The sequence below is a fragment of the Gracilinanus agilis genome, chromosome 2, assembly GCF_016433145.1.
Source record: "Gracilinanus agilis isolate LMUSP501 chromosome 2, AgileGrace, whole genome shotgun sequence".
Taxonomy (NCBI): domain Eukaryota; kingdom Metazoa; phylum Chordata; class Mammalia; order Didelphimorphia; family Didelphidae; genus Gracilinanus; species Gracilinanus agilis.
In genome coordinates, this window is record NC_058131.1 from 558381819 (window position 1) to 558397044 (window position 15226).

General features: G+C 36.7%; 2 protein-coding genes across 3 annotated transcripts in view; one reads left to right on the plus strand and one right to left on the minus strand.

Annotated features, from left to right (window-relative positions):
* Positions 1 to 1108: 1108 nt before the first annotated feature.
* Positions 1109 to 4270, minus strand: PIGBOS1 (PIGB opposite strand 1). Of its 2 annotated transcripts, XM_044662372.1 has the most exons (3): positions 4171 to 4267; positions 3784 to 3962; positions 1109 to 1449 (listed from the first exon to the last, which is right to left on the minus strand). In XM_044662372.1, exon 3 carries the CDS (start codon positions 1370 to 1372, stop codon positions 1208 to 1210), a length of 165 nt encoding a protein of 54 aa, XP_044518307.1. In that variant the 5' UTR covers positions 1373 to 1449; positions 3784 to 3962; positions 4171 to 4267; the 3' UTR covers positions 1109 to 1207. The 2 variants fall into 2 exon arrangements, with proteins under 2 accessions (XP_044518307.1, XP_044518306.1); XM_044662371.1 differs by lacking the exon at positions 3784 to 3962 and having other exon boundaries at positions 4171 to 4270.
* A 133-nt stretch (positions 4271 to 4403) lies between these two features.
* PIGB (phosphatidylinositol glycan anchor biosynthesis class B) overlaps positions 4404 to 15226 on the plus strand; it is a 31575-nt gene continuing 20752 nt past the window's right edge. The window contains exons 1-6 of the mRNA XM_044665296.1: positions 4404 to 4576; positions 7430 to 7562; positions 7986 to 8106; positions 9556 to 9660; positions 13598 to 13728; positions 14918 to 15058. Coding sequence (XP_044521231.1) covers positions 4447 to 4576; positions 7430 to 7562; positions 7986 to 8106; positions 9556 to 9660; positions 13598 to 13728; positions 14918 to 15058 — 761 coding nt within the window. The 5' untranslated portion in view covers positions 4404 to 4446. The remainder of the gene's footprint in view (positions 4577 to 7429; positions 7563 to 7985; positions 8107 to 9555; positions 9661 to 13597; positions 13729 to 14917; positions 15059 to 15226) is intronic.

Here is a 15226-nt window from a genome sequence, read left to right on the forward strand (position 1 = left end):
AATCACAGGTAATTGAAATTGAATATTACTAATTTACTACATTTATTCAGCAGGGGAAACAATTAGTCTTTAAAAGTACTGTCTGTACCCTTGTCAATATAAGCTAATGACTGTACCAAAATTAACAAAATGCTAAGCCTTGAAAATTGGTACTGGTTAGATGATAATGGTAACCATTTAAATAACTTTTTAAAACCTTTTTTAGAATTATAGCTATCCTCTTTTCCTTGTAATGCTAGCTATATCACCTTTCCTACATACAAAGCCTCGTTTTGAAACTAGCAGGTGTCCAACTATGTATCTCCCAGTCAAATTCTTGGTACTCCTCCATTTTATTAGATTGGAGATGGAAAAGGTGGAAAATGAGGAGACTAGAATGAGAAGTTTCTGGTCAGTTGGTATACATTTGAATCTTTTCAAGATAAGTGTGGAGGCTTCTCCATCAGGCAGTTGCCCAGCTCATCTCCTCCCAGGATTCTCAATCTTTTCTCATGGACTTCTTCTCAGAAAAAAAAAAATTGAATACATAAGGTATATAAGACTTAAAAGGAAACCAAGTCTATTGAAATGAAGACATAATCTTTTTCTCATCAAGATTCAGAGATCTTCTGCCCCGGAAATTTGTAGACCCTTTGGGAGTTCATGGACTTCAGGTTAAGAATTCTTGTCCTGGGGGCAGCTGGGAGGATCAGTGGATTGAGAGCCAGGTCTAGAGACAGGAGGTCCTAGGTTCAAAACTGGCCTCAGACACTTCCCAGCTGTGTGACCCTGGGCAAGTCATTTGACCCCTGTTGCCTACCCTTACCACTCTTCTGCCTTGGAGTCAATACACAGTATCCAAGACGGAAGGTAAAGGTTAAAAAAAAAAAATCTTGTCCTAATTCACTACTATAAACACTACTAATACTCATTTTTGTCAACTTCCCCAAAATTGCCACCATAAGCAAGTACCCATGCTACAAGTCCAGGGAAATTGGTGCCAAATACAAAAATAGAACATTATGTTATAGTTTTGAGTGAAAGGAAAGTCCTAGGCTCAAGGACAGTCACGATAATAAGACAAATAAGAAAAAAGCATATGAAAAATTAAAACAGTATTCAGAAGCACTTAAATCATTATCCTTGATTTAATCATACTCAAAATAATAACAGGTGCATCTTCTCAATGACTTGGGTTTTAAGTACCTAGTACAATTCAAGTCCATCATTAACTTTTCTTCTCTTCTGATTCTTGAACAATTTGTGGCTTTTCCTTTAATAATTTCTGATCTCGGGAATATTGTTCAAAGATTGGCTGATAAATATATATTCCTCCAGCAACACCAAGGACACTTGCAAGAATTATTTGAGGAAGACTCAATCTACCAAACATCTTATTAACAAATGCAGCAGCACACAATAGATATTTTCAAAAGTTATATGCGCATATCCACAGAAATATCTTCAGGTCTGTATACAAGGAAAGAAAATGGAAAACATTAATTTGGTTTATCAGCCTTTAACACTTAATGTAGTCCGGGGATAGAATGGTGCCATATCCTTTTATCAGTACTTACCATGGTATATGATTCAAAACAAGAAGTTTGATAGATAAATTTCTCTCATAAAACAGATTATATGATTTCACTTTGTCATCAAATGGGGGGGGAAGGGGGAAGGAACCCATGGATTTCCCTGTACTTACATCTTCAATATTTCCAATCAAGGAATTTCATTTTTCAATTTTTTCTGGATCTTTATTACCCACCAATGAAATTAAAATTCCTTTCCCTAGCCTTTAAAGCCCTTCACAATCTAGTGCTACTCAAGCATTTTTGTAGTGACAAAAAATTGGAAAATTAGATGATGCCCTTCAATTGGGGAATGGATAAACAAATTGTGGTATCTGCTGGTGATGGAACACTATTGTGCTAAAAGGAATAATGAACTGGAGGAATTCCATGTGAACTAGAACAACCTCCAGGAATTGATGCAGAGTGAAAGGAGAACCAGGAGAACCTTAGACACAGAGACAGATACACTGTGGCACAATCAATTGTAATGGACCTGTCTACTAGCAGCAATGCAATGATCCAAAACATTTCTGAGGGACTTATGAGAAAGAATACTATCCACATCCAGAGAAAGAACTGTGGGAGCAAAAACACAGAAGAAAAACAACTGCTTGATCACATGGTTCAATGGGGATATGATTGGGGATGCAGACTCTAAATGATCACCCTTGTGCAAATATCAATAATATGGAAATAGATCTTGATCAATGATAAATGTAAAACCCAGTGGAATTGTGCATTGGCTATGGGAGTAGGGTAGAAGGAGGGAAGGGAAAGAACATGAATCATATAACCATGGAAAATTTTTCTTAATAAATCAACAAAACTAGATTAAAATAAATAAATATAAAATAACTGATTAAAAAAAATATGGTGCTACTGTACCTTTACTGATCTGTACTTCATATTCTGGCTAAACAGTATTAACTTGTGATCCCAAAATATGCCCAGCTGTTCTCCACTTTCCTGCTGCTGTGACTCAGTTCATTGTTTCCAGTGCTTGTAATATTAAATTCCTATTCATTCTTTAAAGCCTAACTAAAGTATCAACTGTTCCATGAAACCTGTGAACCTGGATTCTCACTCTTAGTAACTTTTCCTCCTCATATAGCATTCTGTATCAGACAGTTGCCCAGCTCACCTCTTCTCAAGATCAGATTTTTAACCTTCTTAAAAAGATGTAAGAGTCTCCTTTTGAACTTCATATAGCATTTTGATTTGTAACCCTCTCATGTATTATCATGTTTATCTGTTTGTTTTTTCCCCACACACATTTCCTCCCCTCTAAAATAACTGTGCTGAACAGTGAAGATATGGATCAGCATTTCTTTACAATCCATTCTCCACATATATGAAAATAATCTTCCCAAAAGAGAGGCCGGCCTATGTTCACTTCTCCTCTGTAAAAACCTTCAGTGAGTGGCTTCCCCATTCCCATAAAATAGAAACTCAATGGCCTGGAATTTAAGGTCCTTTACAATGAAGGCAATGTAGAATAGAGGGTAAAGCTACTGATATGGAAAAAAAAAATTTGTTTTAATCCAACCTCTAGTACTTACGTCCTTTCTGACCAGAGACTGGTCAAGTTAACCTCTCTAGGCCTCATTTGTAAAATGAGAATAATACTTGTAATGCTTACTTCAAAATATGAGGTTCGAATGAGGTAAAGCACATAACCAAAGCATTATATAAACATCAGTTATTATCAGGCCTCGATTGGATTTCGTACTACACCCCTCCATAAACTGTTTTTGCCAAACTGAACTACTAGACATTTCCCAAATTAGAGACTTTTATCTCCCACCTCCATTCCCCATTCAACTCCTTAGGTTGTCAGCTCTGCCTCTTAGAAACTTTGTTAATCTTCAACGATGGAAAGTGCCACCTTCTATATGAAGCATTCCTTAGCTCATTCCAGTTGTTAAAGACCTATCTGGCTTCTAATCACTTTGTAGGATAGATACTTATTTACATAGATTTGGTAACCTCTTCTTTCTTTTATCAACTTCTCAAAGTCAGACTTCAAAAAAATTTTTTAGTCTTGAATTCCCAACACTTGCTCTAGTGATCTCTATAGAGCAAGTCATCTTCGTTGCAATGAATAATCTAAATCCTTTATCTCCCCCAGCGTCTATCAGTGCTCTACAAACTAAAACTCCGGGGTTAGCAAGGGGTCCAATTCCACATATGACGACTTACAGGATCTATTAACTCTAGAACTGGAAGGTACCTTAAAGATCGTCTGGACTAGTATCATTGATGCATATACTAAAGCCCAGCGAAGGTAAATTTGCCCAGAGTCACACAGCTTGTAAGTTGTAGGGTAGCAGTAAGTTCCCGGGTCCTCAGCCTCCACTTGTTCGAAACCAGAAGTCGGGCCCTTGCCGAGGCTCCAGCCCCGCCCTGACCCTAGACGACAGATGAAGTTTAAAATATTTTAGGAAACTTCTCTAGCCGTCTAAGACCTCGAAAGAAGCCTCCTAGCTAGCTGGCTCGTGGTCAAGTGACTCTCACTCGCTCCCAAGACCTGACATCGGGGCCGCTCCCAGGACTTCCCCACCGTCTCTCCCGAAGAACAAAGAGGAAAACACGGCAGGGATGGCCCATGGCCCCTCACCTTCTCTGGGAACGAGGTCTGGCACTGAGACTAACCGCTCCTTGGGCAAAGTGCTGAGAACCTCTTAGGTTGGAGAATTGGGCCTGGGCCCGGACTTAGGGAGGAGGAGAAGGGGGGGGGGGAAATCCTCTAATTCCCAAGTACCTCTGCGCTCGCCAGCGACGGCGGCTCATAGAGGCCAAACAGAACGGAAGAGCGCAGCCACATGCTTCCTTACGCACCTCAATCGCGGAAGGCTGGAAGAGCGCGGGACGCTGCCCTCGGCTCCACTCGAAAATGGAGTGGGCTGGGGGGAGCCTCTTCTTCAGGAGGCGCCGCAGCGGTTCCCCCAAGACTGTAAAGCTGAGGAAAAGAAAGTCTGTACTATACAACAATCCCCTGGAAGGACGCGCTGGGAGCCGCTCTGGTGAGGGAAGGAGCAAAGCGATAAGCGAGTTCAGGCGGAGGTCGGACACTAGGACCCAGAGGGCTGGACCCGCAGCTCCCGCGCTCGCTCCTGGGCGAACTTTTAAAGTCCCTACAACTCCTCCTACCCCCCCCCCCCCGCCAGTCCCCTTGCCCGCATTTCCTATTATTAATTATGTATAATAACTGCGGCTTATCGTACACTTTTAGGATGCCTGGAATGCTCTCACTACCCACCTCCGCCTCTCAGCTTCCTTGCCCCCTCCTGCAAAAAGTCGCTCTTGTTTCTCCCCCTCCCCCCTCAGCCCCTCGCATTCCCTCTCCACCACGCTTGTTTATTGTTGTGTCTGTTTTGTAAATGTACAGTTGACTGGAAGCTAAGTTGGACGTTTGATAGTCTGGTGGCTGAAAGCCTTTGAGAATTGGAATGAGGAGCTGTGATTCCACAGGAGCCCTCCAATTCCTATCCTTCCCGTCACCCCAACCTCCCCATTACTCCTTTAGGCCCAGGTTAAAAACTGGGAAAGAACCTTCCCCTGCTTCAAGCTCTTTCCCTATTCCCACCCTCCTGGCCCTAAAGCCTTTTCTCTCTGGTAGCATCCATCACAGCTTAATCACTGAGGAAAACCCAGGGATAACCTGAATAGACAGTTCGTAGGTTTAGAAAACCGGGGAAGCCTAAGAGGCCATAAATTTGGATAAGAAAAAAAAATACATCTTTAGTAGTTTTCTTTGTAAGGACTGGTTGTATTTTATGCATTTAAAAGCATTTGGAGAAAGCATCACCAAACTATTAAAGGTGACTGTGACACAAAAAAGGTTAAGAGACCCAGGTAGAATTCGGCCTCCCTACTTTATAGTCAAGAATTTTGGAGGAGAGCAGATTGACTTGCCCAGGGTTACAGTTTTAAGGAAGAGTCAGAAATAGAACTCTAGTGTCTACCACCTAGAAAGGAAAAAGCACTTTTTTGGTTTGAGAGAAAGGAGAGACAGCAGGATAGAGCTTCTTTCCTTCCTCCCCAAATGCAAAGATCTAGCTGAAAAAGTTGAGCCCATACAGGGAGGAGGGAAGCTGTAACAGATTAGTGTCCTTCTCAGCCATACATAGAAACCTTAAGGAAACCAAGAGCAAATGTTGAACCTTTATAATTTTACTAGGAAGCACTATCTGCCTGAATTCACAAAAACAAAGAATAGCTTCAGCTAGAAATGAAAGAGACTGGCAAAATTTATTTTTGTGTGCCAGGCAAAGAGAGAATAGTATGGCATACATGCTGGCACTAGCACCAGCAACCTGACCCAGTGTCAGGAGGAAGAATAAGGAAAAGTGGAGGGGCCAGGAATCCAGGTGACAAGAGGCAGATGCTGCAGAGTAAACTGACCGACTAAGTAAATTTCCTACAACTGGTGTGTTACTGGGAAGAGTTTTGTGTGCCAGTATGCTCTACATACTAGAGTTGTAGTCCTAAGCTAGTAATTTATTAATGGGATTTTTCCTTAGACAGCTACATGTAGGAATTGTCTGTTTGAACCATTACCTGCCAAACCAAAGTTCTTCTTTATGCAAATAATTTGTATGAAATTATATCTTCTCCCACAGTGCATTTTCATATAACATACTTTCAAAGAGGATCCTCCCTCTACCAGTACAGTTACCAAGTTATTCAACTTACAGACTTAGAAAATTGTCTACAGCAGTGATGGGCAAACTTTTTAAAGAGGGGGCCAAAGGAAAGGAAATGCTCATCTGTCAGTCTGTTTCTAAGGCAACTCTTTCGAAGTTTCATTGTATTGTATCCTACTCATTGTATTCATCAGATTAGGAATAATGTGCAGTCGGATAGAACATTTCAGGGGGCCGTAGTTTGCCCATCACTGGTCTAGAGCAATAGTCTACAAATTTTTATGACTGCTTCCCATCAGTTAAAAGTTTTTGAGTGCAATCTCTCAAACTGGGTATAATGATTTACAAAGTATATGTCAATTATTCTACTGATATGTAATAAAAAAAGGTGAGGTAAAGATAAAATAATATTTAGGCCTATAGTTAATAGAGGAATGGCCACTGGAAGTCTGAACTTGAGTAGTAGTTATATAAGTGGAGAGAACCTGATGTGGAAGATAAAGGATAAAAGATAAAATCTGATGAGTTGGATGTGAGAGGTGAGGGAGATAGGTAAGAATAAAGCCATCCTTACAAACTTGTGTGACTGGGAGAATGTTGGTATTTGGGTCTGGGTAGATTATGACTCATTCTTCTAGGGTTTTGGAAGGGGGTGCAATGGGGTAGTTTTATGGGAATGACATGATAGACTATCATCCCATTGGTTGGGCACATATCCATTTTGGATCATCTCAGTTCAGCCCCCTTAATATTCCATAGCCTCCTCATGAGATCCTGGCTCTCACATTGGAAACCAATGACCTAAGGCTTTAATAAGATGTTAAGTTACTGTGCCAGGGTCACTCAGACACTGTACACCAAAAGGTAAGACTTGAACTTGAACCCAGTTCTTCCTGACTGTCCACTGTTCCATGTTGCTTCTCATAAAATTTTATTTTGTTTACAGACCTGTTAGAGAACATCATCTTACAAAGGCCAATGACACACAATGGGCTAAAATCATACATGGGGTCGTGGCCATTAGAATTGGTGGGAATAGGGACCTATCGCTGGAAAATGATCTTACAGATTGGGTAGGGCCAAGATCTCTTTCCTAATAGGACAGACCCTAAGACCTAAGCAAGAGGCTACTTAGTAAAAGTGGTTCATTTGTATGTCTAACAAAATAAGTTAAAATTGAGGAAATTAACTCATTTAACTTTACTGCAATTGTTGGTTTTGCTTTCTCAGATCTTCTTGGTGAAAACATTTATCTGGTCTTGTTTACCATATCTCTAAGAATACTTAACTGCTTTTTAGTCCAGACAAGCTTTGTTCCTGACGAATATTGGCAATCCCTTGAAGTTGCACATCACATGGTTTTCAAATATCCTTTAGTGTTTCTTTTCCAAATTAAGAATTGTTTTAGGGATGACGCTTAACTCCTAGTACATATTTTGAATTTTCTCATATTTTTCTTTAATCCATCTCTTGTACTTCTTTAGGGGCAGTATTGCTTCAGTAAGCATTCAGTAGGAGTCTATTAAGCACTAATATGCCGCATGTTGTAGGGGAACACTTGAGAAGAAAATTCGCCATGGATCTTTGTTAATTTGGAGCCAGACAATGAAGGGGGCTTTTCCTAGAATTCTTATTTAAAAAGGGGACAGACGTATTTTGGCTTGCCCAAGTGCTTTTTGAATCACTTTTTAAAAAGAAGTATTTGTTTTTTGAAATTTGGAAATGAGGATGCAATAGGAAAACTATTTTGCATTCAGTATTATTTATCATTTGTCCTTAATATTACCAATTATGGTTATTTGACCTGGGAATGGGCCGAAGGTTTGAGGGGTTATTCTTACCCCTTAATCTTTGCAAGCATGTATAAGGTTCTGTATCTCATCGCAAAGGATAGTGTCCAGTTGCTGGTAAGTTTAAATAAAATTAACCAGGCTATTCGTTACTGCTATTTTTCTGCAATATTTCATATAGCAACTAAAAAAATTTATATTGGCACAATGTAAGTTTGTTTCATTAAGATTCTGTGCTAAGGTTCTGGATATCATAGGTCATATCATAGCTGTGAGGTTCTTGGTCCCAAAGACCTATGACATATTCTTCACTCAATAGGTACAGAATCTAATAAAAGATTTTGTATAGATTAGTCCTGCTTAAAGAAAGCCGGATTTAAAAAAACCCCAAACGTTGAACTTCATAGTACTTTTAACAATCTTACTAGCCTGATAGATAGGAACTGCAAGTATTATCACCATTATATAAATAAGTTAACTGAAGCTCAGAGAGGTGGTAACTTGTTTCATCACTCTACTATTAAATGTCAGAGCAGGGGCTCAAACAGCTCTTTCAATTCTGATGTTCACTGCTCTTTCCATTGTTTCTCATAAAGTATACACAAATGTTTCGCAATGTACTAGACAAAGATATAAGATAATACTTACAAATGTCACCACAGACAACGTTTTCCTAATATTTTTTAACTAGGGAGAGAAAATTTAGGTAGTAGCTATTAACAATGAAAGATAAAAACATCTCTGGAATTATAATAGAAAAACATGATTTGAGTTTTAAAAGTTAAAATCAGATAGCTTTTCAAAAATATGTAAAGGGGAAACAAAAAACTGACATTTTATTTGAATGATTACTATGTGTAAAACCTTGTAGCTGTCTAAATTCAGGTTTATTAAAGAGCTATATCACAAATTTCTAAATGAATGCTGAATCAGGAGGCTTTGGAAGGAATTGTTATTTTGACCAAAAATATGATTTTTTAAAAAGTTTATCAGAAGCCTTTACTTTGACCCTTATTTCAAATAATTGCATTATTGAAAACTAAAATACTTCAAAAATGGCAATTAAAATATTCAAATGCCTAATTTGCTTATAATTTTCAGTTACCTCTTTATTAGTCACTAACATTATTGTGGTGGCCAAGAATGAATGAAATACAGTCCACAGCATGGGTCAGCAACCTTTTTGGCCTTGAGAGCCATAAACGCCACACTTTTTAAAATGTAATTTCATGAGAGCCATACGGTGCTCACAGTGGGTGCTCCTGTGACAGCACCTGAAAAAAAAAATGACTTTATGGCTCCTGCAGAAAGAGCCAACCACTGGTCTACAGTATTGTAGAGTCCTTGTATCAATGAGGTCCATCGGAGTGCTAACTTTATTAACTAGCCAAACTTTCTATTTAAATGATAGTATTCCTTATATATTTCTCCATTTTTTATTCCCTTTTTCCAGCAAATTCTGTAAAATCAAGTATGACTTTTAGGATGCCAATTGAATCAGTATAGCTGCTTTTTTTTTCTGTTTGTACCAATAAACAGACTTATTTTTCTTTTTTCTTTTTTTAGATTTGGGTTCCTAGACTTGCCCAAGCACTTTTGTCTGCTGTAGCAGATGTGAAGCTTTACTCATTGGTGAAGCAACTAGAAAATAAAGAAATGGCAAAATGGGTGGTAGGTCTTTCCCCTAAACTCTTTAAAACTGCATGTTAGTTCATTGATTAATATGAGCATAAAGTAGGTAGAAAATGACTTAGAATTCAGTTGTTTAAAGTAACTATAAACAATTTCATTAATAATAGCTAGCATGTATATAATGCTTTAAAATGTGTAAAATGTTTTATATTGTCATTTGATCTCTTCAACAGCTCTGAGAGGTGGGTGCTGTTATTATCTTCATTTTACAGATAAGAAAACAGAGGCAAATAGAGGTAAAGTGACTTGCCCAGAATCACACACCTATTAAGTATCTAGGGCAAAATTCAAACTCAGCTCTCTTCCTGACTCCAGGTGCAGTGTTCTATATACATGCTTGTGTGTGTGTGTGTGTGTGTGTGTGTGTGCACCTGTATATGGAGAGGTGTATTTTTTTATTTCCAAAAAACAACTTATGTAATTATGTAGATGGTTTTCTTGAAATCTATCATTACACACAGTTGCTGTATCCTCCCACCCCTTTTAAAAATATCTTTACCTTCCATCTTAGAATCAATACTATATATTAGTTTCAAAGCAAAAGAGCAGAAAGAGCTAGATAGTGGGATTAAGTGACTTGCCCAGGGTCATAAAGCTATGAAGTATCTGAGGCCATATTTGGGACCAAAACCTGCTGTCTTCTAGACCTGGCTTTCTATCCACTGAGCCACCAGTAGATTGCTGCTCCCCTCTCCTCCTTTTTTTAGGGAGACTTTGCCAATGCTGATAATGCAGTATTTTAATAAAACTTTATTTTAATAAAATACTTTCACTCTAAGTTCCTAGGATCTTAAGATTTAGAGCTAAAAGGGATGTTAAAGATCAGACAGTCCAAACCTATCATTTTAAAGCTAAAGAAACTGAAGCCTAGAGAGGTTAAGAGACTTGCCTAATATCACACTGCTAAGTAGCAAATTCAAGATTTGAACACAGGACCTACATCCATTGTTCTTTCATTATATGCAGGTTGTCTTATTTCATTCTTGTTCCATCTAAAAGTAACTCAGTAAGGATTTGAGTAATTTAATAATATTCCAACATTTATTTAGATATTAGAGCTTTCCACAGCAAGGGAAGACTAAGATTTTCCCCAAAAGTTAAATACAAGTTTAGGAAATAATCAAGGTCCATTTTATATACTTGTATTCAATTTTCACGTACTTCTCAAGACTATAGCTTTAGACCATTTTCAAATTAAAGTTTCAATATTAAACCCACAAGATTCTTTCTTGATTTTTTTCCTCTTCTCTATTTCTTCTTAGTTGGCTATTAAAAATGGGTCTAGGGGGCAGCTGGGTAGCTCAATGGATTGAGAGCCAGGCCTAGAGACGGGAGATCCTATGTTCAAATATGGCCTTAGACACTTCCCAGTTGTGTGACCCTGGGCAAGTCACTTGATCCCCATTGCTTACCCTTACCACTCTTCTGCCTTGGAGCCAACACACAGTATTGACACCAAGACAGAAGGTAAGGGTTTAAAGAAAAAAAAAACAGGTCTAGGTCTCAAACCTGGAACATAGAGGTCTACTGAGAAGCAGAAGATTGGCAGAAAGAGCCAAAAAAATTGGACTTCTAATGTCTACAATCTGACTTTTGAAACATGACTTAAGGATGCCTAATGGGCAGTTTCACTTCCTTATCAAATATTATATATTGCTTAGACCAGAAAACTACCCATTGTATTTTGTAAATTTCATTTGTGGGGAAGAGAAAAAGGTACAAGTCAATTGAATTAATATAAAGATATAAAAGGTGTTCATCATTATGCCTTTAAAATTAACTTTTTCACATAGAACTGTATAGCATAATTTTTTCCTAATTAAAAAAAAAAATAGTCTGTTCTTCTATTTGTACCCCCCATGTATCCCCATCCACCAAAGGTTAAAATTTCCAAAACATGATGACTTTAAACTTTTTTTTTTCACCCAAAAAGCCAAAGAAGAAATTATTCATTCTGAATGGGCTACTCATATAAACATTAACAGAACATAACTGTGAAAACAATTATTATGTGAGAAATAATTTGACCCTTACCCATTTTGAGTAGACCCTTACCCATCCCTGTGTTGTTTCAATCATTATTATTTAGTTTTATGTGATTTCCATAAAAGTAGTGATTATTTCTTTTGTATTTGCAGATGTTAATATACATTTAATCAGTTAAGGATAAGCAACTAATTGTAATAAATAATATAATTCGGCATAATTAGATTAAGTTGAATAGCTAAATAGATTCACTTCATGTTAGACTATAGAACTTCTTAGGACATGCCCTTGCCTGGCCATAGCTCCAAGATGGAGCTATCCTTAGACCTATCCATTTCCACTGTAGGTTTAATCATTTCTGTTCTGTGGGACAGAGATGTCATAAAGTTCACTGGAAAGTCCCTGGTTATTTTAGGAGCCCCTTGGTCACTTCCCTGATTGGACAACACTGGGCAGATCTTGACCGCCTCATGATTTTGGATAAAAGCCTTTCTTTTGCTGTATGTATGGAGCTGCCTCCACTCTTCAGACCTTGGCCCATTATCATAAATTCACCCTGTTGTTTTGTGACAATGAGCCAGTAGCAGTTCTGCCTAGACCTGCCTGATGGTGATTCACCAATGGGAATGTATATTTTTCTACTATACCAGTCCAGATGGCCTTGTACTTAAAAGGTTGACCCTCTGGGACTTAAGGGTTTTAACTGTTGTCTCCTAGAACAAGAAGTCTTAAACCATGAAGGTGGTCGGGGATCCTATTTGTTGGAGGCCAGGTCCCTTTAATAAAGTTAATTGGCTTGTTGCTCTGCCTCAGTTGTTTTATTGCAGATTGGATACATTTGTGGCATTAAGAACTAGAAGTATTGTAGAGTTCTTGTTAAATCTTGTAACCTCAGCAGTAGGATTTAACCCAAAGACATTACTACTTCTCAGGCATATTGTGCTCTAATTTATAGCTTTGTTTAGGAAGTCTCATGGATAATTCTTATAAAAGTTGAATTCATTTGAACTGTCAAAAATACTTTTAAAAATAAATAAATGAACCCATCAAAACAATACTTTGGCTAGGAAATGATACATCTAAATAATTTGTAAACATTATTGTACATACCAAAGAGAACTTTTTCTTTTGTGCTTTCCCTGGGTAAGGAAGATCTCAACATTTTCCTTTGTGATTTCTATGTGATCACTAGCACCTGGAAGTATATAATTAGTATATTCTCTAGTAATATTTTTGATCATTATAAATAACTTTAATTTTTATAAACTTCATTATTTTAAAATGTTCATATATTGAATCTATTTAACTTTAACTGTGTAACAGAATTTATCATTAAATAAGTACATTTCAGGGTATTCAGAAGTACTATCCCCCTTTAAATATTTCATAAAAGTATTTAGCATTCTAGTGTCTTGTACACTTATTAAAAACAGAGCTAAGTTTACTGTAGATCAGAAATCACTCATCAAGTATATATTAAGTGTACCAGGCACTAATAGGCCTTGCCCTTAAGTACTAGTAATATCAGTATTTCTGAGGAGAAATTCAGTTTCAAAGGTTTAAAATCATTAAGGAATTATCTTTATTGAAGTTATCTACATGATACAAGTAGAATTCCAGTGGAGGTTATTAAATTATGTGTGTTATATTAATTCTGCACTTTACCTTCCATATGACCCTGCCTGGGCAAGCCATTTCCCTCCACAGTGCCTCAGTTTCCTCATTTGTAAAATTGAGAGAGTTGGACTAGAGGTCTCTTCATTTTAAATCCTGTGATTCATGAATATTTAATGTGGATAATGACATACTATCTATTAAATGATGACATTTTCTCTCAAACTGGAGAATTGTGTACTTATTCCCATAGGAAAGGGTTAGCAACACCTTTTTATTACTTTTTCCACACACCATTGCATATAATTGTTCTTAGTTCTTTTGCCAGTTGTGCTCTTGGTTTACTTGGTATTGCTGTACCAGAACTCTCACAAACACCATGGAAACTGTTCTCACCATCTTTGCTCTTTTCTACTACCCACTGGAAGGTTCTAAGTTTGTGAACAGGTAAAGAATCCCATTTTTAATTAGGCCTTTAGATGCAATTATTGATTTGTGCTATAGGAAAATAGAAATACAAAACATAGTAATTTATTACTATTATTATTATATTAATTAATATTTTTATTATCATTAATTATGCAAATTTTATTTATTATGTAATTGTATGTGATTATAATATAATTATTAATTTATTATTAGTAAATATTAGTAATTTTATTAATATTAATTAGTAATATTATTAAATTCCTCTTTCCTACTGCAGTCCTGAAAACTGCATAAGTGTTCTCTTTGCTCTCTTTACAATAGACATTGAAAGATTCTTATCAAGTGCCCTCTCCTATAATTTTTCTATTTTATAATCTGCATATATGTTGTATTCCTTGAGTAGAAAGAAATTTTTTTTGAGAGCAATGACTATCATTTTTTGTTTCTATGCTTAGTAGAATACTTAAATATTTGTTGAATTATATTGAATTGAATTATTGGTGTTTACAAAATGATTTATTCATTAGCCATTCACTATACCGTCTTAGTAAATTCTGTTGGATTGGAAACTTTTAACAATTTACTTGCAAATCAAAATCTCATATATTCTTAAAGTATCATTGCTTATGTTGCATTACCTAAGTATTGTAACCATAACATTTCTTTAACTTAGTACTAATTTTAAAGTTGTTTTCAGGACTGAGAAAAGGGGTCTAAGTCTTCTTTATGAGACCTTCATCCTGTGATCAGGAATTTTTTTTAGAAGGCTAGTGACAGAATGAGACCTACATTTTTGGACATGGCCAATGCAAAAATCTGTTTTTCTTCTATTTTTTATAAGGGCTTGGCTTTTCTTTCTTTTTTTTTTTTTTTCAGTTGAGTGGAAAGGTAGAAGGAAGAGAAAAATTAAATGCTTCTTTCATTGAAAAATCAGAATGAAAGCTATAGTTGCCTTAGGGAATAAAGAAATTTAATAATAGGTTACTAACTGAAAAAAAAGGTTAGTGACAGGCATATAATAGTGTGCTCTTCAGCCATATGTGCATATTTTATAAATTAGACATTGGCATTAAAACATGAGAATAACTTTAACAAGAAGAAACTGTATTCATTTTCAGTCTCCTTTGTTTATCACAATTTGAAAAAATTATTAAATTTCAAAGTAGAGAAATATATTAGAGCTTTGACCCACTTTACTCGTTTATAGTTTTATGTACTCATCCCTGGTAGCACTTGCCTTCGTCATTCGACCAACAGCTGTCATTCCATGGATACCTTTGCTCTTTAGACATTTCTGGCAAGAGCAGAAAAAACTTGATCTTGTTCTACAGCACTTTTTACCTGTTGGGTAAGTATCCCTTAAAATTGTCTGTCTTTTTTTTCTTGGTATATGCATTTGAATAAGATTTGCATATCTTCCGTGTTTGTTCAATACTTTTTGAAGGCAGTGAGAAATATTATATTTCAGGAAAACAAAAAAAGTCAACTCATGCTACCTTATCATGATTCTGTAAAT

Excerpts from the sequence above, each read along its gene's own strand:
- PIGBOS1 (XM_044662371.1), bottom strand. The coding sequence starts at position 1,372 with ATGTTTGGTAGATTGAGTCTTCCTCAAATAATTCTTGCAAGTGTCCTT.